The 26,459-nt window shown below is 41.6% G+C and overlaps 2 protein-coding genes and 1 non-coding gene across 12 annotated transcripts in view; 2 read left to right on the top strand and 1 right to left on the bottom strand.

The window, feature by feature from the left end:
• Positions 1-10,542, top strand: part of CROT (carnitine O-octanoyltransferase) — a 44,893-nt gene extending 34,351 nt beyond the window's left edge. For 4 of the 5 annotated variants that reach the window (XM_036328315.1, XM_036328314.1, XM_036328312.1 and 1 more), the window contains 8 exons: positions 2,228-2,311; positions 2,393-2,500; positions 2,912-3,042; positions 5,047-5,170; positions 6,213-6,291; positions 6,379-6,472; positions 6,783-6,902; positions 9,582-10,542. In XM_036328315.1, coding sequence (XP_036184208.1) covers positions 2,228-2,311; positions 2,393-2,500; positions 2,912-3,042; positions 5,047-5,170; positions 6,213-6,291; positions 6,379-6,472; positions 6,783-6,902; positions 9,582-9,702 — 861 coding nt within the window. In that variant the 3' untranslated portion in view covers positions 9,703-10,542. Of the gene's footprint in view, positions 1-2,227; positions 2,312-2,392; positions 2,501-2,911; positions 3,043-5,046; positions 5,171-6,212; positions 6,292-6,378; positions 6,473-6,782; positions 6,903-9,581 lie in introns of those variants that run through there. The other variant, XR_004970920.1, reaches the window with a different exon arrangement.
• On the top strand, positions 1,892-2,024 carry LOC118666678. The gene has a single exon (XR_004971028.1). It is a non-coding gene; the product is annotated as a small nucleolar RNA SNORA42/SNORA80 family (small nucleolar RNA).
• Positions 10,543-13,472: 2,930 nt separating the features above from the next.
• ABCB4 (ATP binding cassette subfamily B member 4) overlaps positions 13,473-26,459 on the bottom strand; it is a 67,055-nt gene continuing 54,068 nt past the window's right edge. For 5 of the 6 annotated variants that reach the window (XM_036328305.1, XM_036328306.1, XM_036328308.1 and 2 more), the window contains 6 exons: positions 22,363-22,503; positions 19,878-20,034; positions 18,409-18,606; positions 16,756-16,962; positions 14,867-15,013; positions 13,473-14,318 (listed from right to left, as the gene is read on the bottom strand). In XM_036328305.1, the coding sequence (XP_036184198.1) occupies positions 14,112-14,318; positions 14,867-15,013; positions 16,756-16,962; positions 18,409-18,606; positions 19,878-20,034; positions 22,363-22,503 (1,057 nt within the window). In that variant the 3' untranslated portion in view covers positions 13,473-14,111. The remainder of the gene's footprint in view (positions 14,319-14,866; positions 15,014-16,755; positions 16,963-18,408; positions 18,607-19,877; positions 20,035-22,362; positions 22,504-26,459) is intronic. The other variant, XM_036328304.1, reaches the window with a different exon arrangement.

Raw genomic sequence — 26,459 nt, 5'->3', positions numbered from 1 at the left:
CTGCACATCTCCTATTGGGGATATGCCCGCAACCCAGGTACATGCCCTTGACCGGAATCGAACCTGGGACCTCTCAGTCCGCAGGCCGACGCTCTATCCACTGAGCCAAACCGGTTTTGGCATAAAACTGTTCTTAATTCAAACCCCTGTGGCTGTTCTCATCCATTGATACTTGAATATATTCGTGCTTTTGTGATTATGCTAATTAATCACATTTCCCTCTTGGGATTTAAAATCCTGGGGTCAATGAGTTTGTTTTGTCTACATAGGCTTTGTTGTAGGGCTTTGTGAAGGGCACATAGAAGCATGTAGTAAACATTAGTTGTTAATAGTCACAGTAGTTAACTGATTATTGTGTGAGCCAGGTTCTGTATAAGCATTATGAAAATCATAATGCTTACTATCCCTACTAAGAGAAGAGGCAATTTACTTAAAGAATTAAGTAACTTTCTCACAATTGCACAGCTAGCAGATAGTGGGGTGTGGACTCAGAACCAACGTCCACAACTTTATTATTTGTTATTTATTACTTAAAGTGTGTTTTTATTGATTTTAGAAAGAGGAAGGGAGAGGGAGAGAAAAACATCACCAGCTGCCTCCTGCAGGCTCCCTGCTGGGAATCCAGCCCGAAACATGAAAAGAAGTGCAGAATTCTCAAATGCCCTTATCATCTAGTGATCAGAATATGAATATTGTAAAGTATAGTAATTGTCATATTTTATTTTCTGAGAAAGAACAAATATTTAAAGTTGGAAGCACCGAATCAGGTAATGGGGAGGGTGTGCAGTAAACATGAACCATGTAAAGAAAATACTTGCTTTTTGTACTGGAAGTCAGAGCAGGCATATGGATGCAATTGAAGGTGAGCTGGAATTGTAAGAGCACTGTGCAAAAGCATAGGGGGATGGCAGACGATCTGAAGGCCAAATAGAGGATGGTCATGAACTTTAGGTAAAGACATGGGCCCACTAGATGAGTGAAAAAGCATAATAATTTCATTCACATATCTCCATGAGTGTTCAGAAGTGGCAGAAATAATGCTCAGTGTTTAAGGACTGTGGGGAGATGGGCTGGGTAACACGGTGTTACAGGTTTGAAAGCTATATCTAGAGAAAGGAATTGCAGCTAATGAATTTTTCCATCGTTTATTTTGAAGGACAAACTTTCTGCCATATTTTCTCCATGTTCCTTTGATGGCAGTTCCATCAGACAGCCTTTTTCTCTGTGCTGCTGCTACCACTTTATGTTAAATCCAATCACCATTCATGAACTGAACGTGACAGCCTCGGGGAGGAAGAAGGGGGGCTTAACTTATAAACACAGCCCACATGGGCGGCCCAGGTTCACAAGGAGAAACAAGGTGTCTAACATATCAGCCCAACACGGCATAGCTCTGCTGCCCTGGACCAGGGCCCAGTGGAGCCTCGGAGCACAGTGTAATGTTGCCAAGTAGGTAGCAGCCACAATATCAGGAAGGGCTCATGAGGGAGGTCAGTACAAGATGCTCAAGCAGCTGAGGCCACCTGTCAGTAACAGCTCACCTAACAAACTGACAAACCCCTTTTCTAACTGCATCTCGCAACTGTGTAGTGCTTTATAGATTTACAAAGAATTTTCACAGACATCACATACATTGTTTCATTTAGGATAATGGTATTAATCTCTAACTCTTAGTGGAACCAGTTACAAAGAGTAAGACTCATGGATATACATCTCTTCAACTTAAAATTCTACCAATCCACCCCCTGGTGGAAAGCTAATACTTTCAAAAAATTAGAAAATAAGAAAAATTCTAATGCTTTCCTGCTGCTTTATTTGTCCACCTAAGTGTGACCATTTTTATTTCATTTATATGAAGGCAATACACGTAACATGCTGTTTAAAAATGAGTGCGTGGGTTTGGATTGGTGGCAGGCCTGTCCCCCAGGGTCTCTCATATGCCCCAGGCCAGAGCACGCTGCAGCCTTGAACCATCGCCCGGCCTCTGCTCATGGGCTGCAGGAACCGAAGCAGGTTGCACAGCGGAAAAGAAAAAGAAAAAAAAGTGGCCACTGCCCTGGCTGGTGTGGTTCGGTTGGTTGAGCATAGTCCCATGGACCGAGAGGTTGCTGGTTCAATTCCTGGTCAGGGCACATGTGTGAAAGAATGGAGGAAGAGTGAAAATAAAATATTGGGTCAAGTTTCAACTGGATATAATGTATTCAAAATAATGTGTATTTCATTTCAGCATGCTCCTTATGATGCAATGGTTATGGTAAGCATCAGCTATTATGTTGATGAGAAGATTTTGGAGAATGAAGGAAGATGGAAGGTATGTTAGAACAAATATTTTAGCTTTCTTTCTCCTCATGTTTTTATAAATATAATATTCTTAATTCTTCCCTACTCACAGGGTTCAGAAAAAGCACGGGATATGCCACTTCCAGAGGAGCTTGTTTTCACTGTGGATGAGAAAGTATTAAGTGACATCAGTCAAGCTAAAGCCCAGTATCTCAAGCAGGTAGATTTTTTTTTTAACTTTTCTTTTAGATAGTAATGCCTTCTCTCTTTTTTTATCCTATGTTTTTTTGTTACTTTTTTTTTTTTTTTTTTTCTTGAGAGAGAGAGAGAGAAACATCAATTGGTTGCCTCCCATACTCACCCGACCAGGATAGAACCCGCAACCTTTTGGTGTACTGGACAACACTCCAACCCACAGAGCCACCTGGCCAGGGCATGCTATCTCTTTTAACTATTGTATATAAAAATAAGTGTGTACTTGGCTAGTATCTAAGTATGACAGTATGAAACACTTAAATTATAGCTCTAATAACTGTGTCTGGATTACTTTAATGTAAATGATAACCTGGCTATCTTTGGGATGTTCTTCTTAGCTGATTATTCACCGTTCCCGTTTAATTCTTTTTGTTAGGCATCTGATCTGCAGGTTGTGGCGTATTCCTTTACACATTTTGGCAAAAAGCTAACCAAGAAGAAGATGCTTCACCCTGATACATTTATTCAGCTTGCACTTCAGCTGGCCTATTATAGACTTCATGGACGGTGAGGGACATTCATTTTCTTTTCTTTTTTTATTGCTTAAAGTATTACAAAGGGTATTACATATGTCTCCTTTTTCCCCCCGCCCTTGACAATCCCCTGGCCTCCCCTACTCCCCAGTGTCTTATGTCCATTGGTTATGCTTATATGCATGCATATAAGTCCTTCGGTTGATCTCTTACCCCCCCGCTTCTGCCCCCCAACCCTCCCCGGCCTTCCTGCTGCAGTTTTCATTTCTTCTTTTTTTTTTTTAATTTTTTATTAGTTAAGGTATTACAAATGTGTCCTCATCCCCCCCATTAACCCCCATCCTTCCCCCCCCCCCCCCCACTCATGCTCTCATCCCCCTGTTGTCCATGTCCATTGGTTTGGCTTATATGCGTGCATACAAGTCCTTTGGTTGATCTCTTCCCCTTACCCCCTCTCTCCCCTACTTTCCCTCTGGGGATTGATAGCCTGATCGCTGTTTCTCTGTCTTTGGATTTGTCCCTGTTCATCAGTCTATGCTGTTCTCTATATTCCACAAATGAGTGAGATCATGTGGTATTTATCTTTCTCTGACTGGCTTATTTCACTTAGCATAATGCTCTCCAGTTCCATCCATGCTGTTGCAAAAGGCAAGAGTTCCTTCTTTTTTACCGCAGCATAGTATTCCATTGTGTAGATGTACCACAGTTATTTAATCCACTCATCTGCTGATGGGCACTTAGGCTGTTTCCAAATATTAGCTATGGTGAACTGTGCTGCTATGAACATAGGGGTGCATATATCCTTTCTGATTGGTGTTTCTGGTTTCTTGGGATGTATTCCTGGAAGTGGGATCACTGGGTCAAATGGGAGTTCCACTTTTAGATTTTTGAGGTAGCTCCATACTGTTCTCCACAGTGGCTGCACCAGTCTGCATTCCCACCAGCAGTGCAGAGGGTTCCTTTTTCTCCACATCCTCTCCAACACTTGTTGTTTGTTGATTTGTTGATGATAGACATTCTGACAGGTGTGAGATGATACCGCATTGTCGTTTTGATTTGCATCTCTTGTATAATTAGTGACTTTGAGCATGGAGACATTCATTTTCCATCTTCAGGCTCTTGAACTCCAAAGATATATCTTTACCATAGCTACTTCATTCTAACTCCCAGTGTTTTTTTCCTACCTTTTTTTTCCTGAGAGAGAGAGAGCGAGAGCAAGAGCGAGAGAGAGAGAGACAGACAGACAGACAGACATTGATTGACTGCTTCCGGCATGCACTGTGACTAGGATTAAGCTCGCAACCTGGGCATGTGCCCTGACCAAAAACTGAACTGGCAACCTTTCGGGACAAGGGACGATGCTTAACCAACTGAGCCACACCCACCAGGGCATGTCACCTCACATTTTCTGTCAACAATCCAGTTGCGGCTTAGCTCGGTGCCTCTGCCTTCAGCTCTGTTGTGAGGTTATGGTCAGGGTGTCAGCTAGGGCTGTGTTCTCATCTGCAGGTACTTTCAGAGCGGATCTGCTTCAGGCTCACACGTGTGGTTATTTGTGGGATTTAGTTCCTCCCAGGCTGTTGCACAGAGGCCTCCCTCAGTTTCTCGCCACCTGGGCCTCTCTGCAGGGCAGCTCCCAGCATGGCAGCTGGCTTTCCTCGGAGCAAGGAGGTGAGAGTAAGAGTGAGTGAGCTCTTAGTGAAGTAAGTCACTAAGTCCATCCCACATTCAAAGTGAAGGGCACGAATAGCGAGAGACAGGGATCACTGTGGGGCAGTCACACGGGCCACCTGCCACAGACTCCAGTGTGCACACCCGGACTGCAGCCAACCCTTTGAAACACTCCATTTCACACTAGGCCCTGTGTACCAGGGTAGTTTTTATTCTTTGATATTGGAATTAGCATCTTCGTTGTTGGAAGTCTCAACTGTAGTCTTGTGTTAATAGAACTTAGTCTCTGACTAAAGCCAGCGTAAGGTAATAACAGAGCATTTTTGTTAGAATAATACATTCTCTTATTCCGTTTTTTTCCTTGTAGCCCTGGTTGCTGCTATGAAACAGCCATGACAAGATTTTTTTATCATGGCCGAACGGAGACGGTGCGATCGTGTACAGTGGAAGCCGTCAGGTGGTGCCAATCCATGCAGGATCCTGCGGCCAGTGTGAGCGTTTGAAAAGGAGAATGAACAGAATTTCTTTGTTCTCAGGGAGCCTTGACCCTTAAAGAACTAGCTTCTTTCCCTCAACTCCCCTGGCTCAGTAAAATGCTGTCAGACTTTTTTCGCCTGAAGTTTTCGAAACATCTGTTTGTTCATTTGCCAGGGAAGGACATAGGTGGAAAGAACAGGAAAGGGGAGCCCCTGAGAGGAAGCCCATGGGTGCCTTTTCTAAGCACAGCATCGTCAGTGCCTCGAGTATTTTACTACGATTGCTCTCCCTTTAGAGTAACACCAGGGAGATGCAGACACCCCCAAGGTGTTTCGAGAGGACATTTTTCTTTTTAAATATATCGATTTTTTTTCAGAGAGGAAGAGAGAGGGATAGAGTTAGAAACATCAATGAGAGAGAAACATCGATCAGCTGCCTCCTGCACACCCCCTACTGGGGATGTGCCCGCAACCCAGGTACATGCCCTTGACGGGAATCAAACCTGGGACTCTTCAGGAGAGGACGTTTTTCTGAATGTGGTGGAACGTTTCTGAAATCACAGATTCTTGTTCTCATATGTGAGAACCAGAACAGTTTTATTTGTTTTGTTTTGTTTCTAAATGTTTTGGAAGCATTTAGACAACAGGATAGTTCCTTCCCACTACTCCATTATATTTGTTTTTTACTTTTGATAGACATAGTATATGTTACTTTGTTTTAATTTCATAGCACTGCATCATTATCATTTTGTATGACTATTCTTTAGTTTGAAGTCAGAGTTGCTTCTTTCTTTACACTTGACAATGTTGCTTCAGTGCTGCCCATAAGTTCCTGTTTTCCTGTCTCTGGAAAAAAAGAACCGAGATGCAGGGCACGTAGGAAAGGAAAAGCAGCGACAGCGAGGAAAAGACACGGCAGCACGTGTGCCAAGGCCTTCCTGGAAAACCCTGCCCCTCCCCCATTACCCGCAGCCTCATTCCTTTGAGCTCAGGTTTTTTTATTTGTTTGGTTTCTCTACCGTTTGTTATTGAAGTATCTCTTGTTTTTTTAACACAGGCTCTTGAGAGGAAGCAGATGATGTTACAAGCTTTTGCAAAACATAATAAAATGATGAAAGACTGTTCAACTGGAAAAGGTACTCACACTGTAATTACTCTAACTTCAACAAAATTCTCTCATGTTGACAATATTTTCTAACTTCGGGTTGGGGGTTTCGTTGCAGGATTTGACCGTCATCTTTTAGGTCTTTCACTCATAGCAAGAGAGGAAGGTCTCCCTGTCCCAGAGCTCTTTACCGACCCACTCTTCTCCAGAAGGTAATAGAATGTAGTGCTTTATGTTGCACGGTTTTCCACGGCTTTACATTGCACATTTTGGTTTTACCTTGAGCTTAATGTATGTTTTGCTGGAATAAATTTGAGTGTCTGGAAAGGAGAAGGCCAATTCCAAGAGAGTGGGTCGGTAGCCCGGGTTCTGCTCTAAGCACATTTCCTATGTCCTTGAGCTTCCAGGACCACTTTACCGCCTCCCCACTCCCACTCCCACTCCCATCCCCGTGTTGAAAGCTCTTCAGAAACCGTGTGAGCTTCTGTAAGCCTCATGTAATCTCTTTCCTTTGTGCTGCAGTGGAGGAGGTGGAAACTTTGTTCTCTCGACAAGCCTGGTTGGTTACCTAAGGGTCCAGGGAGTGGTGGTGCCCATGGTACACAGCGGCTACGGGGTGTTCTACCACATCAGAGACGACAGGTGAGGCACTCCGCTGATTCTTCCTGTGCTGTAGAGCAGGGGTCCCCAGACTTTTTAAACAGGGGGCCAGTTCACTGTCCCTCAGACCGTTGGAGGGCCGGACTATAGTTAAAAAAATAAAACTATGAACAAATTCCTATGCACACTGCACATATCTTATTTTGAAGTAAAAAAACAAAACGGGAACAAATACAGCATTTGTATTTGCATGTGGCCCGCGGGCCGTAGTTTGAGGACCCCTGCTGTAGAGTAAGAAAGCTATCATGTTTGTTGTTTGAATGTCTTTCCTACACTGTTATTCCGATTGTTTTATCACCTGCCTCTTGTTAATGGGTAATTTTATTTTATTTATTTTTTTACCACTGAGGCATTGATTGTGTATTTCATTTGTGTTTCTGGAGTTTGAGTTAAGTTTGTGGAAAGAATAAGAAAGAAAATATTAAAGCCTGGTAGGGGAGAGAGAGGTGAGAAAAAAGGACACATGGAATTGAGAGAAAGGCTTGAAGGCCCTGTTCACAGCCTGGCAGGCTCTTCACAGGGACCTTTCCGAGCCTGGGGAGCTTATAAAACATAATGTGGCGAGTGACGGCCGAGGAGTGGCGGGTGAGGGTGTGTCTATCCTCTTCCCCTGACATTTCAACAAAACAACCACCTGTAAATTCAACAAAGAAGTCCCTGCTCAACACGGATGCACGCCTGAGAGCTGCATACCGGAGCAACTCAGAAAAAAATAACAATAATGTAGCTGCATTCAGCACGCAACTAAGAAGTGAGCAGGCTTGGTGGCACTGCAGATGGAAAATGCATGTAAACTGTCTGGAAGGGTTTTCTCATTGATTGTTAAGTGTGAAATGGTATGACTTAAAGAAAATGGGTTTATTTTTGAAATAGCATCTTATTTTAAATGTACTACATGCTCAGTATAAAAATTCTGTACAATAATGAAAATTGTAGATTGTATTATAAATATTTTCATGTCCTTTGTGTGAATTTTATTCATTTAATATTATTTAAAGCAATTCCCAATGTATAGACTATTCTTTGAGCAATTTTAATGGTTGAATAATGTCTAGTCTTAAGGATTTCCATAATTTAACCTCTTAATGTACAATTTCAAGTGTTTCGTTATTACAAATAATGATAATATATCCTTCCTTATTTCATCACATCATTACCAACTCTAAGCATTCTAAAACATTCTTTACCAATTTATAGGGGAAAGCAACAAAAATAATTCTTTACTGATGAACAAGCCATTTTTTCTTTGTTACTGGCCTCTGTGTACATTTTTTTTGTGAAGATAGTTATTTCTTTCTATAATTTAGAAAGATAACGGAATTTCTGAGAAATTTGACATTTAAATAGGAATTGTTGATCTTTGCAAAGGAATATATTTAGATGTTGCTAACTTTGATAATTACATGCAGTGTAGCTGGAAAATGACAAGTTATGCGAAACCACTGGGTGAAAACAGGCAGGTCTTTCTGTAGGTTCCTGTGTGTCTTCGAGCAAATATAATCCCCTTGGATATTAGTCTCATCATTTTATCCTGGCCAGAGCACGTTTTTACTTCATTCTGCTGAACTAAAGCACATGTCAAAGATATATACTGTCTCTTTATAGTGTTGTGAAAATTGCACGGTTGTCCACGGCTTTACATTGCACAACATTTTGGTTTTACCTTGAGCTTAACGTATGTTTTGCTAGAATAAATTTGAGGATCTGGAAAGGAGAAGGCCAATTCCAAGAGAGTCAGTCAGTAGCCCAGTTTCTGCTTTAAGCACATTTCCTATGTCCTTGAGCTTCCAGGGCCACTCTACCCCTTGCCAGACCGGGGATTTTTTTCATCAGGAGGACGGAGGAGATATGTGGAAGATGGTCCCAAGAGAGTTTCTCTCTGGCTTTCCTAGAAGTAGCTCCCCCCACCTTATATTTCTTTATTTTATTTTATTTTATTTTATTTTATTTTATTTTATTTTATTTTATTTTATTTTATTTTATTTTATTATTTTATTTATTTATTTATTTATTTATTTATTTATTTATTTATTACTCTTTTCAGGTCCTGTATTCTTCCTTAAAATAGTTCAGGCTTGCCCTAACCAGTTTGGCTCAGTAGATAGAGTGTCGGTCTGCGGACTGAAAGGTCCCAGGTTCGATACTGGTCAAGGGCATGTGCCTTGGTTGCGGGCACATCCCCAGTAGGAGGTGTGCAGAAGGCAGCTGATCGATGTTTCTCTCTCATCGATGTTTCTTACTCTCTATCCCTCTCCCTTCCTCTCTGTAAAAAATCAATAAAATACATATTTTTTAAAAGTTCAGGTTTTATTGCAAACAATGGCATGAATTCGTATTCCACCTCATTCCATTCAGAGCACGTGCAGGAAGGTCTGTTTTAGGGGAGAGGTGGGTGTTTCTATAACACAGCAAGGCCTTGCTCCAAGCACTGGGAGTTCTGGCTCATGTATTGTCCCCCTTTGTACTTAGTCATCAGTTACGTAGCGCATTCAGTGTTCCCAGCATTATGTGTAACGAAGCCTGTACTTTCCATGCGTCAGCTTCCATGTACCTCATGCCAGGCGGAAGTCGCGCTTCACACGCTAGCAGCCAGCCATGGGGAGCTTTTCGGGGTTGTGATTTTCGCCTTGTACTTCATTGTTTATGACTTGTTCTTTGCAGGTTTGTGGTGGCCTGCTCAGCCTGGAAATCCTGTGCGGAGACTGACGCAGAGAAGCTGGTTCAGCTGATTTTCCATGCTTTCCAGGATATGATGCAGCTGATGAACTCCGCTCATCTCTAGAGACTCACTATGCACTAAGCACTTACCAGTTAGACCATGTAAACTGGGTGCTGGGGGTGGGTTGCTGAGGGGAGGTAAGGAGGAGGGTCAACTTGAAGGAAATGTAGAAATTAATAGAGTCATGCTCTCTAAACCTATACTGGCATACGAAGTAGAAATATTTTTAAGCTTCCTCTGATGCAGCAGCAATGCAAATTTTAATATAGTGATTATAGAACTGTGCAAAGTTTAAGCCTCAACAATGCAATTCTACAAAATTTAACAATGCAACTCTAATTTTAACTTTTAAATATTTTTATTGATACCTGTAAAGGTTATAAATTCCTTCTCTGAACATCATGGTAGAGCAGTGATTTTCAACTTTTTTCATCTGATGGCACATCAAAAAATGTATTTTTGGCCAGTATGACCAAAAAATAGGTATAATTTTGATTCATTCACCTTGGACAGCTATTCTGTTTGCTGTTGTCACTTTTTTTTTTGACAGTCTAAGGGAAAAGAGGTCAGTGTCCCTGACTAGTCAGTTATTAAAAATGCCACGGCACACTGGTTGGAAATCACTATTATAGAGTCTATCTTTCAGGCACTTTAACATTTTCTAATTGCCAAAGGGTATGAGATACCTGGTTGGATGCTAATTTCCCTGAAATCAGTGTCTTTCACATTCACCACAGGGATACAAGCTTGCTATATTTGGGAAAGACCACTACAAGTTTGCCGGGAGCCAGTCCATCCTTGCTATTTCAAGGGACTTGGCATATATGGCATACTCTTCTTAATATGTTTGCTCACCTTCTTGGCACTATGTGTTTTAACCAAGGTCACCTCTCTGAGAAAGGTTGTTTCCCCAGGTAGGGATTTTCCCCTGAAGTTAGGGAGGGAATAAAACCCCTTAACTAAAGTGCCAGGCGGGTAATTAATCACTTTAACTACAAACAATCATGCTTAAGCTACATAATCTTTACTCCCTGGAATGGAGATAAGAAACGCCCTAACCTTTGGAATAGAGATTGATAGGATTGGAATCAACTGGTATAAATACAGATGTAACAAGACAACAGGACACAGAACCTAGAGACAGAAGAACTTCGCTGGAGAGAACATGGCAAAAGATCCTGGACAGAAACTGGCCACAGAACCTAGAGAGACAGCCTGGCTGAAGAACCTAGAGACAGAACCTGGATAGAACATGGCAAGAGAACCTGACTAGAACCTGGTGACTGAACCTGGCTGGAGAACCTGGACAGAACCTGGCTGGAGAACCTAGCGAGGGAACATGGCTACAGAACCTGGCTGGAGAACCTAGCGATAGAACATGGACACAGAACCTAGCTGGAGACCCTAGACAGAACTTGGCTGGAGATCCTGGCTAGAGGAACCTGGCTATGATGATCGCCCGAAGGCTGCCTCCGTGTCATTCCTTCTTTGCCAACTCCGTCCACACCTTTCGGGACCCCTGGACCTGCTGGGGTTGGACCCCAGCACAAGTTAATGGTGATTAACAAAAAATAGTTTCTGCTGACCTGGCCAGGGTGGCTCAGTTGATTGGAGTGTCATCCCGTGCACTGAAAAGCTGTGGGTTCAATTCCTGGGCAGAGCGCATACCTAGGTTGTGGGTTTGGTCCCTGGTCGGGACATGTATGCAAGGCAGCCGATCGATGTTCTCTCTCACATCCATATTTCTCCCTAATTCTCTCCCTTCCCCCCTCTCCCTCTTTCTGAAATCAATGAGCATATCTCCTGATGAGGATTAAAAAAAAAATGTTTCTGTTGAACAGACAAAAAGTAAGTTGTAGTAGGGAGGTTTCTACCCTCTGATACTTATTAAAAAACCCCTAACAAAATTCATTTTAGTATATTGTTGTCATTAGTTTGTGAATATAAAATTAAAGCACTTATATTTAAAATTAGGTATCAGAATTAATGACTACAAGGATTAAATATTGAATCAGATTCTCAGGATTTTAGTGGTTGTTTTTTTTTCTCTTCTGTTCAATTTTGTAGTTTCTACCCTCAGAAAATAAAACTCAAAATCATATAGCTTCTTGTGTTTGAATAAGTGGTTCATTCCTGTTTGACCTTATACTTTCTGACCTGTTATAAATTGTTTGTAATAATCCACCCCGAACTTCCTGCTTCTGACAACGTATTATTCCTCACGACTGTGTCAGTTGACAGTGCCCGTTTGGAGGTCTGCTTCTGTCTTGCCTGAGTCATGGATGCAGCTGCTGGACTGTGGCTGGTAAGTCTGAGATGGCTTTACCCACTGCCTGGGGACTGGTGGCCGGGGCTCTCTCCACGTGCTGTCTGATCATTCGGTATTTTAACTGGATTTCTGTACTTGGCAGTGGGTGTTCTAAAGGGGAAAGGTAGAAGTTGCAGGGCCTCTTGAGGTCTAGGCTCTGAAGTCGCATGATGTCACATCTTTTGCATTCTGTTGGTTAAAACAAGTAACAAGGACAGTCCAGATTTAAGGGGTCAGGGGAAAAGTCTCACCTTTGGATTAAGAGGAGCAGCAAAGTCAATTTCATAAATGACTTTAAGAATGTAAGTAAAACCCTAGCTGGTTTGGCTGAGTGGGGCATTGGCCTGTGGACTGAAGGGTCCCAGGTTTGATGTCATGAATGCAGCTGCTGGCTGTGGCTGGCAAGTCTGAAATGGCCTTACCCACTGTCTGGGGAGTGGTGGCTGGGGCTCTCTCCACGTGCTGTCTGATCCTTCAGTATTTTAACTGGATTTCTATACTTGGCAGTGGGTGTTCTAAAGGGGAAAGGTAGAAGTTGCAGGGTCCTGGTTTCGATTCTGATCAAGGGCACATGCCCGGGTTGCAGGCTCGATCCCCAGCGGGGGGCTTGCAGGAGGCAGCTGATCAATGATTCTCTCTCAGCATTGATGTTTTCTCTCTCCCTTCCTTTCTGAAATCAATAAAAATATTAAAAAATAAATGAGACCCTCTTATAAAAAATGTAAATAGACACAAGAGGGGACATGACAATGGTAGCAATCTGTCACATAAAAATGACAATAGATTTAATAGATTGGTTGGATGTCCTTTTTGTTCTTATGTTTTCCTATGTTCTGAATTGGTAAGTCTGGTGTATTTCTTTGTGAAAAAATTCAGAGTTGGCTTCTATGAACTCTGGACCTTTTCCTCACTAGTACAGTTTTGTAGACTAAATTTCCAGGCACTTTAGTCATTTGGTGTATTGTTTTTAAATATTATCTAAATAGTATTTTAGCAATGGGTCACCTCCTAGAGAGGAGCCTCTCCTTACTCCTGCTTTAACACGTTTCCCTACATTGCCTCAAGTTAAAAATCACCCGGAATACTCTCTCCAGAGAGATTCTTGGGCCTCAACCCAGACCTACTGAGTCCATTTCCAGAGCAGATGCCCCATGATCCTCATCAGGCAACTTTGGGAATAATTACACAAGAGTAAGTTGAATTCTGCTCACATTGAGCCCCTTACCCCGTTCTCCTCTTGTTTAATCTGAAATTGTCTAATGATACACATGGTCACATTTGAAACATCTTTGGTAATACAGTATATGGTTTATTACAGGTAGAAGAATTTGGTTTGAATACCGACCTAAATAATTGATTTTGCTGAGGTAAACTGTGGAAAAAAAACCATTTCAATGTGGTTAGTTTCCAAGGGTTGCCTGAAATATTTCTGTTAGCCCTTCATATCTAAATATATTTCTTTCTTGTTAGAAGTGGGTTCACATCCTGGGAATATTAGTATTATTTGGAAAAAGTAATACAGTTGTTATAGAAAAAGAATTTTATTGATATTTCCAGTGTTACAAATTGTACTGATATATGTACAATAATTATTCATGAGTTTAAACATTTCTTTAAAAGAAATACTTGATATCTCTTTTTGCTTTACAGAATGAATGTGTGCCTGCAGAGTTACCTTGTCTGAGGGAAATTGTATCTTCTCTTGGACTGTCCTAAAGCTGGGGATACATTCATTTTTAAAAATCAATGCCCAGTAGAATAATTTGGAAACCTACCAAGGGAGAGAGTAGGCTTCTGAACAATTTATATTTTCTTTGTACTTGGGGAAAATGTTCTCAAAACATGCATCTACCCAACTGTTCAGGACCATAATAATTGTCCCTATGTCTGTGGCTTCTACTAACTCTACAGCTTTATATACCTGAACTTTGCTCTTTTTCCCCCCCGTATGTTTCTGAAAACTCAGGAAGAGCTAAGCTGTTAACATATTTCATCAAGAAATGTGTCTTGATGGTTTATAACTCCAAAATTTCAAATGTTGTAATAACAAACCCCCGATTGGATGTACCTGTATTTTACGATGACTTAGAAACTTCTTTTGCAAGTCAGCAAAAGTTGTAGAATGATTTGAGTTTATTTTTGTAAGATACACGGTAACAAGAGTTCATGAGGTCTGCGTCCCAGCCTGGACGCTGACCATGGAGAAGTAGATGCCCTTCTGTGCAAGCAGCTGCTGATGGGTGCCGTGCTCCCTGATCTTGCCGTTCTGAAACACCACTATCAGGTCTGCGTTCTGGATGGTGGACAGGCGGTGGGCGATCACAATGCAGGTGCGGCCTTCTCTGGCTTTGTCCAGGGCTTCTTGGACAACCTATTAATAAATCAGATCAGAAGTCTTACCTTAATTATATAAATACGTGTTAGCATTAAAGGAAATTAAAACATGTTACCATCCAAGCAATAAAATTTCTTTCATTTCTTATCTCTTTGAATATTTGCCTTTATACCTGTGTATTAATATAACTTGACATTACATACAGTTATGTTCTTTTCAATTATAATAAAAATGGATTGTCACTATAATCTTCACAAGTAGTTAAAATTTCTAACTAGTCACAAAATATATTACTTAACTAGTTCCCTTTTATTGAGTATTGTTTTCCATTAGAATTAATATGCTAAAATGATTTATGCAGCCTTTTCTTTTGAATGCTTTACTTTTAGTGTGTTTCTAAAAGTAATAATGATCATTTTAGAAAAATTGGAAAATACTGAAAGGAATAAGAAAATATTCTACCTCAAAATAACCACTGTCTAAATTTCTATTTTTTCTGTGCTTGCATATTATTTTTTTTTCATGGCTAATAGCACAAAAACCTGTTTTACAAATTAAATGGGATGTGAGGTGGAAGGCCATACTTTTTCACTTTCAGTATCCAGAGCGGATGTAGCTTCATCCAACAGCAGGATTCGAGGTTGTCTGATGAGGGCCCGGGCAATCGCAATCCTCTGTTTTTGACCTCCTGAGAGTTGAGTCCCCTTATCTCCCACTTTTGTGTCATATTTCTGCAAGTCGGTCAACAAAATTAATTAAGGTCCTAACCCAGCAAAATTACTAATGTTATAATGAGTAAACTTTTACTTAACATATGACAGTACTACTTATATGGAAAAATAATTTGGAATCAATAAAAAGTTTCTGTAACAGTGACATAGTTGTCCATTTAATGTTTTTTTACATTTAACAGAAAGTTTGTTTTCAAAATCCAAATAGAAAACGAGTGACCTTAATTCTCAGTGGTATTCTGCAACAAATTCTCAAATTCCTACCATTATCATCATGTCATCTGATGTCCTAAAAAGGTTAAATGTTAATGTCTAAGGTTTAAAATTCTTTAAAAATTGATATAATCAGATGACCAATAAGGAACCCAGTTTATTCTCTTTTAAACTCATTCACTCAAATATTTCCTGAGTATCTGTTATGCCCAGAACTGTGGGAAGTGTGTAAAAATGAATCAGGCTTTATTCCTACCCTGAAGGAATTAAAATCTAAAGAGAAATACATATTCAGCATTCAATACAAGTTAAGTACCAAATGAGTAGTATAGGCAACATGCTATGAAAGATCACAGAGGGAAATAGAAATTGTGGAGATAAGGTGGGAGAAGGAGAAAGGGGAGATAAATTATACTTTTGTAGAAAAGTTGGTAAGCTTGATATTGAGAGAACATTCTAAGCCAAAAACGCACAGAATGGATAAAAGTAAAAATTGAGTTGGTTCAGTTTACAGTAAACTGACTACTACTCAGCAATAAAAAGTGATGAACACAACTTCAGGGAATTAGGCCAAGAAAAGCTAATGGCAAATGGTTATATACTGTAAGTTTATATAATGTTCTAAAGGTGGAAAGTTACAGAAATGAGGAACAGTTACTGGTTGCAGAGGTTGGGGGAGAATGGGAAGGAGGGGTATTCTATATAATAAAAGCCTAATATGCAAATTGAACAGATGAATGACCCGTGGAACAACCAGTCGCAATGATGCATACTGACCACCAAGGGGCAGACACTCAATGCAGGAGCTGCTCCCAGCCCGCAGGCCCCAGGCCAGCCAAGGCAGGTGCCTGCAGGGGCCCAGTCGCCCCGAAGATTGGCCCTGATTGCTGGCCAGGCTTAGGGACCCTACCCATGCATGAGTTTCATGCATCGGGCCTCTAGTGTGCTATAAAAGGACAACATGAGGGATCTCTGTTGTGATAGAATGTTCTGTGTCTTGACTGATAGTGGATACATGAATCTGCAATGCAGTAAACTTGCCAGAACTAAATATACACATATACAAATGTGTACATGTAAGATAAAGTGTGAATGAGATCCAGGGATTTTATCAATGTCAATATCATGGTGTTTTGCCATTTTGTCTTTGGAGGAAACTAGGTAAAAGGTATATACGATCCCCCGATTCCTTACAACTGCATGTGAATCTATACTTATCTCAAAATAAAGTGCTTAATTTAAAAAAAAAAGTATCACCAGGGATACTTGGCCTCGGTCTGAATGCAGCCCACCAGTTCGCAACCTGCGATATGGTGCGTTAATATCACCTTATTTGCTTCTCACTACATTTGTATGAGGTAGACGTGGCATCAGGACACTTGGTATCGTCAAGTTCCATGTCTTGTCCAAGGTCAGAGAGCTAGTAAATAGACACATTCTGTGGCGTTTGACTTTGGGAACTGAGTTGGGGAGGGAAACAGTGCGCGGTTGATTCTGGTTTCATCCTGAGAAGTTACCAGTTAACTTACATGAGGTAAGGTCTCGATGAAAGGATGTATGTTGGCTGCTTTGGCTGCACTCACAATCTCATCCTGGGACACCACCCGGCTGTTGTCTCCGTAAGCGATGTTCTCGGCAATGCTGTAGTCGAACAGGATGGGCTCCTGGGACACGATCCCGAGCTGGGCTCTGAGCCATTGGATGTTGAGTTTCTTTGCCTCTTGACCATCTAGCAGCTGAAAACCAAAGTCCACAAATTATAAGAAAGGCTTGAAAAGAAAAAGGAACTAGGCGGTAAGTTACTAGATGAATCATCTGGAGGATTTGGGTGCATGTGGGCATCAGCAGTTTCTGAAATACCAAGCCTCAGAGCCCCTACACACTTACACTGTTGGAGGCCAACATAGCCAGCAAAACGATTTTTATGATGATCATGCTGTCCCTTTCTTGGTCTAACTAGCAAAATGACAGCAGGTTTGGTCTTATCTTCATATTCCTCTGTCCCTATCTGCCCTTCTTCAGGCAAGGATACCATCCCCTGCCTTTAGGAAGCCTGAAATTAGGTGTTCTACTCATACCTGCTGTCCCTGGAAGCACTCCAACCTTTCAACTTGGCTTTATCCCCCTCCAGCAGGCATACCAGAACAAAATGCAGATTCTGAAAGCTGGTTACTTCCTAACCTACTTCTACTTCTCTTTCCCCTGAGATCTACCAGCCCTAACTGTTCTCTCTTTGACAGCACCAAGGACAAAAGTTCAAGGGGAAGTGTACAAGGTCAGGGGGCGGTGTCCTTGGGAGAATGGTTTTGTTGGTGGCAGTTTCGATTATTTTTTGTTTGCTGTAAGCAGGAGGCATGATGCTTCCAGAGCAGCCTTGTGATGTAGTGACTGCAACGCAGCTTCCCGCAAGGTTAGAGTCACCAGAGAAGAAACAGACACAGATTCCATTAGTCTTGACCCCTCAATGAAGAGATTCCCGCCACAGTATTAGCTCAGCATAGCCACAGTGCTGAGCTGGTCTGCCTGTGTTCATAACTGCCGAGTGACTGTCATGGTGGAAGCATAAGGTTTTCCAAAAAGAAACAACAAGGTTTAACCCTTCGGTGACTGTCTACATGGGGGTGGGCTCCCAGGGCTAGGTCAGTGGGTGCTACCCAAGGTGATGGAGGAGGCAGGCACTCTCAGAGCCGAGGCTTCACTTAGGGAAGAGAGCCAGAGCTAGAGACCAGGAAATCACTGATGAAAGCCAAACACGAATGGGCTGAAGGTGAGGGCCAAAGCCCGAGAGCCTGGAGTGCAGGGTTGGAGAAGGCAAAGCAGAAGTGGGTGGGGAGGGAAGCAGCAGGCACTGGCCTGTCCTGGCAGCCCACATCACACTCTGGCAGGAGCGTGGGCTTTCCTTTATAAGCCAGGAACTGAGGGTTTACTTAGGAGGATAAGGCTGGCAGGTAGAGGTCAACTTCATCTTCCCTATTTTCAGAACTTCACTAAATTCCAGATGTTCTACCTGACTGTTCCAATATCCGTTTGACTCTGGGTGCCAGTTTAGGGTTTACAGAATGTGGTCATTCTATCCGATAGGACTGTGGGTCTTACTCAGGTTTTTCCATTGTGGGAATATTGGTTTAGCCACTTGAGACACTGCCTTCAATCAGGTTACTGATGTCAGAAAGTGCACGTACCACGGTTCCGGCCGTCGGGTCGTAGAAGCGCTCCAGCAGCTGGACCACCGTGCTCTTCCCGCAGCCGCTGCTGCCCACTAGGGCCAGCGTCTGGCCCTTCTTCACCTCCAGGCTCAGCCCCTGCAGCACGGGCACGTTGGGCCGGGTCGGGTAGTTGAACACGACTTCATTAAATGTCACATTTCCTTCAAACTTATCCTGAAAAACATTGTTTTATTGTTGCTATTGTAATCGGTCTGATCATTATAGTAATAAACAGTATTATTTCAAGAAAACTTGACCAAAGGCTGTAGTAAAAAGACATGAGAGTCATATTCAGTACAAGGGCTAACACTCGTTAATACGGACAGAAAACTGTTACATAAAATGAAGATGGGAGATGGGCTACAGGTTACATTAAATAGTCATTTCATAGATAGTGCTTATCTAACCCTGATTTCTGGTTTATTTAAGACAAATATTTAGCGTTCTCAAGGGACAATCGGGAGCCTGGAGCCAAGCCAGTAGCCAAAGATTCAAAGGTGTGGGAATTTAGGGAAGTTTCTGATGGGGGAGAGGCCATGTGCTCAGAAAAGTGCCTTCTTCCCGAGCCCAGGCCCCTGCTGGCCACGCCCAGGATTTAACAAGACCGGACTTGCGCCTGGCCAATCGGCAGGGCCCACAGCCGGCTCCCCTCCCCTCACTATTCTCACGGGTGGCACTCGGTTTCCGGTCGCTGCGGCGACTGGAGGCCCGGGTCGGGTTAGCTAACTCAATAAAGGACCTTCTGCTTTTGCATCGGACTGACTCCCTGGCATGGTTTCTTGGGGATCTTGAATTCTGGGCATAACAGTTTCCACCTGCAGGCTCGGTGGGCAGCCCGTCCCACGCCCTGGCAGCCTCTTTCTCTCACTCACCAACACAGCAATTTTCTCAGAACATGAACACCTGGTAAAGTCCCAGAAAGATCAAGTCCCTATCTCTCTACCCACACCGCTTCTTGTGCAGTAAAATGTACAGCAGCTCATGTTGTGCCAAGAACCCCCCTATCCAAGTTTGAGTTCACTTTGGAAATAGCGAAGTGTACAATGACTCACTGTGAATACGGTGGCCTTCTTACCAATTGTAATTCAGTCATTACAAGATGTGACTAAAGCCAAATTGCTCATTGCATTCACATACAGAATTATATGGATATACCTTAATGCAGAAGTGACTAACAGTTTTCATAACAATTAGCCAGTTCTGGTACATCTGGACTTATTTCTGTTTTTTACTTTAGATGTGCTAAACTTCAGAATCCTTGAAACTCCCTATGGAATTTTAAAATGCCAGGAAAGTTGGCCAAATCCTAGATCTGTAAATATCACCAAGATAAATAAATGTCAGTGTAATCACTATAGATTTTTATCTTGTGGCCACAACCGAGCAGACAGCAGACCTTGGGGAAACAATTAACCAAGCACGGCATAAGGCAGCAGAGAACTCACAGGCCTCAGGCCTTCCTCGCTGTAGCTGTCAATCACAGGCTGTCTTTCAAACAGCATGAACAAGTGGGCTGCCGACAGCTTGGCTTTGGCATAGTCTGGAGCAAAGGAGCTGGCGTGTCCTAGCGCCACTGCGCCAAACACGATGGCTGAAAACACCCTAGAGACCGGAAGAAGAGGGATTAAAACATTAGCCTGTATAATTAGCCCCACGATGTTTAAAAGTCCACAGACATACTGCCCACCAGTACAGATATTTTTTTACTCCCTGAGTCATGCCCCCACCCCACCTCACCCCACCTCGTCCTGGAGGCACACATTCCTGTGAAATTCCAGTAACGAAGGAGCGAAATCCACAGGGAGGCAGATCACCATGGAGGGTTTCTTTATTCCTTAGGAGCCTCTACTTTCTTAGAGTTCCTCTACCTTTCCACAGTTCTTCTCATTTTGGAAATGGCTTATAACTTAATCTGATTTGCAATCTCAAGGAATATTAATAAGTACAGATACCCGTTTTAGAGCTGAGGGAACTGAAGTAGCGTATTAAGGGGATTGGTCAGCGCCAGACAAGCAGTCATGTTTCCTCTTGAATCTACAGCCCTGACTGCCAGTGTGTGGTTCCTGCTAGACTCCCGCACAAACAATACTGACCACTGGAGTTAAAGAGTTTTTATTAGGAAAAACAAGCCTTTACCGGAAATAGCTTTTCTCTTAGAAGTAAAATAATTATTGATACTACCCTGAAACAACTGTCCTAAGCTAAAGGTCTCGTTTCTAAGTAAATAGTCTTTAGAGGACAGATAAGGATTATAACTGCATTTATGAAGGGCCAAAGATTCCCAGGACCTTCATCTCCACAAAGCCATTTACTTCTGGCACCAGAGTTCCCCCAGAGAAAGGGGAGAGGGAGAAAACCTCTATCTAGTAATAATGGAAACTTAAAACCTTCTTTCTTCTACCAAGCTTCTACAGCTAGGATATTAAAATGTGTTTTAATTACAGGGGGACAGGAATGGTGGGTATAGCAAGGCTCTCAAATACTTGGTAAGTTTGGTTACCAAAAACTAAATTGTCAGAGTGATGAACCCACATGTAGCTGCCTAGCTTTCCTATACACCTATAATCTAGCTTTAGCACAGAAGATTAAAAAACTGGCTTCTGATTATCCAGAATTTAACATTTTGATGGTAAAAAATGAAACAAGATCAATTTTCTCAGTGATATTTTTTTAGACAGCAGAAATATTCCAAGTTGTCAGCCCCAGAGCTGAGCTGCATATTTCCATTTGACCTTCCGAAACCACTTTCTACTCTCTACCCATGTCTATGTTGTACCTTCCCAGTGTGTCAGAGGCTGACCCTTCGTGGACTGCACCAACAGCTTTCCTTGTCCTCTGGCGTCTGAGGGGGTTGGCAATGAGGGGGACTAGCTGGGGGTGGGAGGGCTGGAGGAGAGGGAAGCCAGGGTACTGGTTTCTTTCTTGTTGGATTGTTGTGTGGCTGGTATCCCTCCACCAAAGAGGACAGAAGGCTTTTTTTTCACAGTTATTCCAATTTTGGATGAAAAGAAAAGAACAGCTTTTAAACACTTCACCTTCTTTGTTTTGACTTTTTTTTTTTTAATGGTTCCTCACTAGTGCTTTAAAATCATCCCATCAGAGCAGAAATATGCCAAGTGATCTTAAAAAAAGAATGGCGTCCCTATGGCAAGACTAGGCTGCAACTTAATTGAATGTATTTAGCATATTTTGAAAAGAGGAATGTATCAATTAGAAAGACCACTAGTTAGTCTTGGAAACCAAGAAAATAGGAGAGAGACTAAGGCAAATGTTGGCAAGGTCATCCCAAGTCTGGTTAGGGGACAGAGCCTTTGCCAGGCTTCAGGCAAGCATTCCCATCTCCTTGACAAGGCCATCTTTGGTTGCCCATAAAGAGCAAGCTACTTAACCCTCTGTCTTCAGCCTATGGTCACCAGCAACTTTCTAATTATGATTTCTACCTGCCTACATCTATAGAGAGCAGTTAGGGCAATCAGGCAGGCAGGCAGGCGGGCGGTTAGGAGCCAGAGGTTCCAGATTGTGAGACGGTTGTCTGACTGCTGGTTTAGGCCTGATCCCACCCTAAACCAGCAGTTGGACATCCTCCGAGGGGTCCCGGATTAGAGAGGGTGCAGGTGAGGCTGAGGGACCCTCCCCTCCGCCCCCCCCCCCACCCCCACCCCATGCACCGGGCCTCTAGTTATACAATAAGAAAATTTGCTATCCTCCTGTCTGGAGTTCTATCTTTTCCTAAAATTCTGGTCTATGATGAGCTTGGTTAGTTTTTGCCCACTCCAGTGATTAAACTGTCCTTGTAGTTTTGATTAGATCAGATTTCTGTAGTTTACTCTCTAAACTTATTACAAGAGGGGTTTTTTCTTCTCTAAACTTTTGCATAGACCTATTAAAATCTTACTATAGAATATTCTTAATATTTTAAGAATTACTTACAGAATAACATCTCTGAAGAGCATATGTCCATTCACGATGAGATAGGCACCAAATCGAAAACAACCGGCATAGGAAAAATACATAAATGCTTGTGAAATACTAAAAGTAATTCCATAGATGTGTGCCTTCCGTACAGAATTTCTGAAAAGCAAATTAGAGCATTCATAACCACCTCTTCAACCACTCTTAGCACTGTGCAGTGGAAAGAGCATAGCTTCTAAGTCTAGTTGACCTGGGTTTAACTTCTGCCCCCAGTTACATTAGTTTAAGTAAGTGACTTAACCTTTCTATGTAGCAGTTTTCTGATTTGTACAATGAGGATCACCAATATGATGCAGAATTGTTTTGAGAACTAAATAAACAATATAAATCTCTAGCATAGAACCTAGCTCTTAGCGGTTGCTCAAATGGTAGTTGCTGTTATTACATGTTAATATCTGCTGACCCAGGCAGTCAGCCCCTATGATGTAAACACAATTATTGTGTTAAAAATATTGAGGATGTCAAAGATAGCACTAACCTTTGAATTGTCTGCAAGTGATTTCTTTAATATCATTATCTTGTCTTCTATGACTAGTTATCATCTCTTATGTAAAAACTCATCTTCCTGATTCAGAAAAGTAGTGTCACTGAGGTTTACATAGAAACACATTGGGAAATCTTTCCTCAGCTAGCTCCCATCAGCCCCAATAAGTTTTTAGTACTATTTCTAATTAGATCCCATCCTTGGTATACTTAATTATTATTCTAAATCCTCTAAAACAGTGGTTCTCAACCTTGGCTGCACATTAGAATCACCTGGGAATCTTTTTAAAATCCTGATTTCTGGGCCTCATCCTCCGGAAATTCTGTTTCTTTGTTATGGGGTGGGGCCACAACATCAGTAACAAAGAAACAGAATTTCCGGAGGATGAGGCCCAGAAATCAGGATTTTAACAAGATTCCCAGGTGATTCTAATGTGCAGCCAAGGTTGAGAACCACTGCTCTAAAAAAACAACACTTTACTTTTAGATTAGAATGATTAGGAGGAAGGCATTTGCCAAGACAGAAAAGTCAAAGTATTACTGACTTGGATGACTTTTAAGTTATGTGCTGTGATCATGGCCTTATAATACTAATATTACTGAAAAATTTACCATGATATTGAATCTTTAAAATCACAATCAAATTAGAAATTAGCTCCAGCGTCCTATTATTCCTTAATTCTCTTGCAGTTTCAAATAAACCACAAGGTCATAAATAATGCCACATGTATATGTCAAATACCAAAAAATGTAGCTGCATGAAGTATACATAAAAAGGAGATAGAATAAATTGAGAATTTAAATCTGTAAGTGTTCAAACTATTCTAGTCTACAGAGTTGTAATCTAAGTTGTATTCAATTTTGTTAGTGTTAAAATATATTCACAACACCTGACTTAGAAGACCCATGGTGCTGATGTTGATATCTGAGGGACCCAAAGTGCTATGGGAAACTAAGACTCCCCACCTAAAGGACTTGACCTGAGACCCAGCAAAAACAACAACAAAACAAAATAACAATAAAACAGCACCTAAAAAAGCACCCAGACTACACGGGAAAGAGACTGACTTGCTAACTGAAAACCACTGACTCTCCAGGAGTTGAAAAGCTCCCCAGAGGCGGAGGGGCTGGTGGATGCCGGACTGCACTCTCTACCTGACCTGCTAACTCAGTGGGCAAGTGGTCAGGGCACTCCCCCACTGCCTTGCTAACACCAGACAAGAGAGTGAGTCATTTTGGAACATGTCCCCACTCCCTGGAAGGGGAGGGTGACCTGGAACCTTCAGCCTTCTCCTGCTGCTCCGCTACAGTCTGCAAGTGCCAGCCATTGCAAAACCACCCTGCCCCCCTGCTAGGGCTGGCAAGCAGTTGCAGCTCATGGATTGGAAGAATTAATATTGTCAAACTGACTATGCTACCCAAAGCTATATACGAATTCAGTACAATCTTTATCAAACCACCAATGGCATATTTTGCAAATAATCTAGCACAAATAATCCTAAAATCTGTATAGATACACTAAAAACCCTGGCATAGCGAAAGCAATATTGGGAAAGAACAAAACTGGAGGTATTATGCAAAACCATAATAATCAAAACAGTATGCTGTGGGCACAAAAAACAGACAAATAAATCAATGGAATGGAATAGAGAGTCCAGAAATAAACCCAGGCACATACAGCTAATCTACAACCAAGGAGGCAAGAGTAAACAAAGGGGAAAATACAGTCTCTTAACAAAGAATGTTTGCAAAACTGGATATGCAAAAGAATGAAACTGAACCACTATTTACGCCATATACAAAAATAAACTAAAAATGGATTAAATACTTGAATATAAGACCTGAATCCACAAAAATTCAAGAAGAAAACATTGGGAATAAGCTTTTGACATCATTCTTAGCAATATCTTTTTGGATATGTCTCCTCGGGCAAGGGCAACTAAAGCAAAAACAAACAATTGGGACTATTTCTTTTGCACAGCAAAGAAAACCATCAACAAAATGAGAAGGCAACCTACCAAATGGGAGAAGACATTTGCAAATGATTCATCCAATAAGTGGTTAATATCCAAATATGTAAAGACTTTATACAACCAAATATCAGAAAAACAAACAAATCTATTAATAGCAGAGGACTTGATTAGACATTTTTTCCAAAGAGGACATACAGGTGGGCAAGAAGCACATGAAAAGATGCTCAACATCAGAGAAATACAAATCAAAATCACAATGAATACGACCTCACACCAGTCATGATGGCTATTATAAAAAAGACAGAAAAGAGCAAGTGTTGGTGACGACGTAGAAAAAAAGGAACCCTTGTACACTGTTGGTGGGAATGTAAACTGTAGCAGCCACGATGGAAAACAGTATGGAAGTTCCTCAAAAATTAAAAATAGAGCTACCATGTGACCCAGCAATTCCATTTCTGGGTATTTATCTGAAGAAAATGAAAACACTAATTTGAAAAGGCATATGTGCCCCTATGTTCACTTAAAGCATTATTTACAGTAGCCAAGATACAGAAGCAACTTGAGTGTCCATCAATAGATGAATGGAGCCGAGACCGGTTTGGCTCAGTGGATAGAGCGTCGGCCTGCGGACTGAAAGGTCCCAGGTTCGATTCCGGTCAAGGGCATGTACCTGGGTTGCGGGCACATCCCCAGTAGGAGATGTGCAGGAGGCAGCTGATCGATGATTCTCTCTCATCGATGTTTCTAGCTCTCTATCTCTCTCTCCCTTCCTCTCTGTAAAAAATCAATAAAAATATATTTAAAAAAAAATAGATGAATGGATAAAGAAGAGGTGATATATACACACACTGTGGAATATTATTTAGCAATAAAAAATGAAATCTTGCCATTTGCAACAACATGGATAGCACTGGAGGGTATTATGCAAAGGAAATAAGTCAAGGAAAGACAAATACCATATTATTTCACTTCCATGTGGACTATAAAAAACAAAACAAACAAAACAGGAACAGATTCAGATACAGAGAACAAAGTGGTAGTTGCCAGAAGGACATGGATAGAGGTATGTAGCTGGGTGAAATAGGTGAAGGAAGATAAGGGGAACAAATCTGCAGTTATAAAAGAAATAACTCATGAGGATATAACCAGCAGCATGTAAAACAGAGTCAATAATACTGTAATAACTTTGTATGGTGACAGAAGGTAACCAGACTTATGACGATCATTTCATAATATATGCAAGTATTAAACCACTATGTTTTACAACTGAAATTAATATAACATTGTAAGTCAATTATACTTCAATAAAAAATAAAATAAAACTTATGAATTGTTTATTTCTGGAATTTTTCATGTAATATTTCAACTGGGGTTGACTAGGTTACTGAAACTATGGCAGGCAAAACCATGCATAAGGTTTAACTAAATCACAAGCCTCTTCTTTGATTCAGTCTACACAATCCAAAGAAAATAAAGGTTTGAGCAATGCCCTAAAACAATGTTTATCCTGAATCAGCCAGATGGGTTGTTTCTGTTGCCTGCACTGATGAATAAAAACTTGCACAGTCTTCTGGACCGTTCAATTCTTGGAGACCCAAT

Source organism: Myotis myotis, unplaced genomic scaffold (genome assembly GCF_014108235.1).
Source record: "Myotis myotis isolate mMyoMyo1 unplaced genomic scaffold, mMyoMyo1.p scaffold_m19_p_11, whole genome shotgun sequence".
Lineage (NCBI taxonomy): Eukaryota > Metazoa > Chordata > Mammalia > Chiroptera > Vespertilionidae > Myotis > Myotis myotis.
Note: the sequence above shows the minus strand (reverse complement) of the source record. Positions and strands in the feature narration are given on the sequence as shown.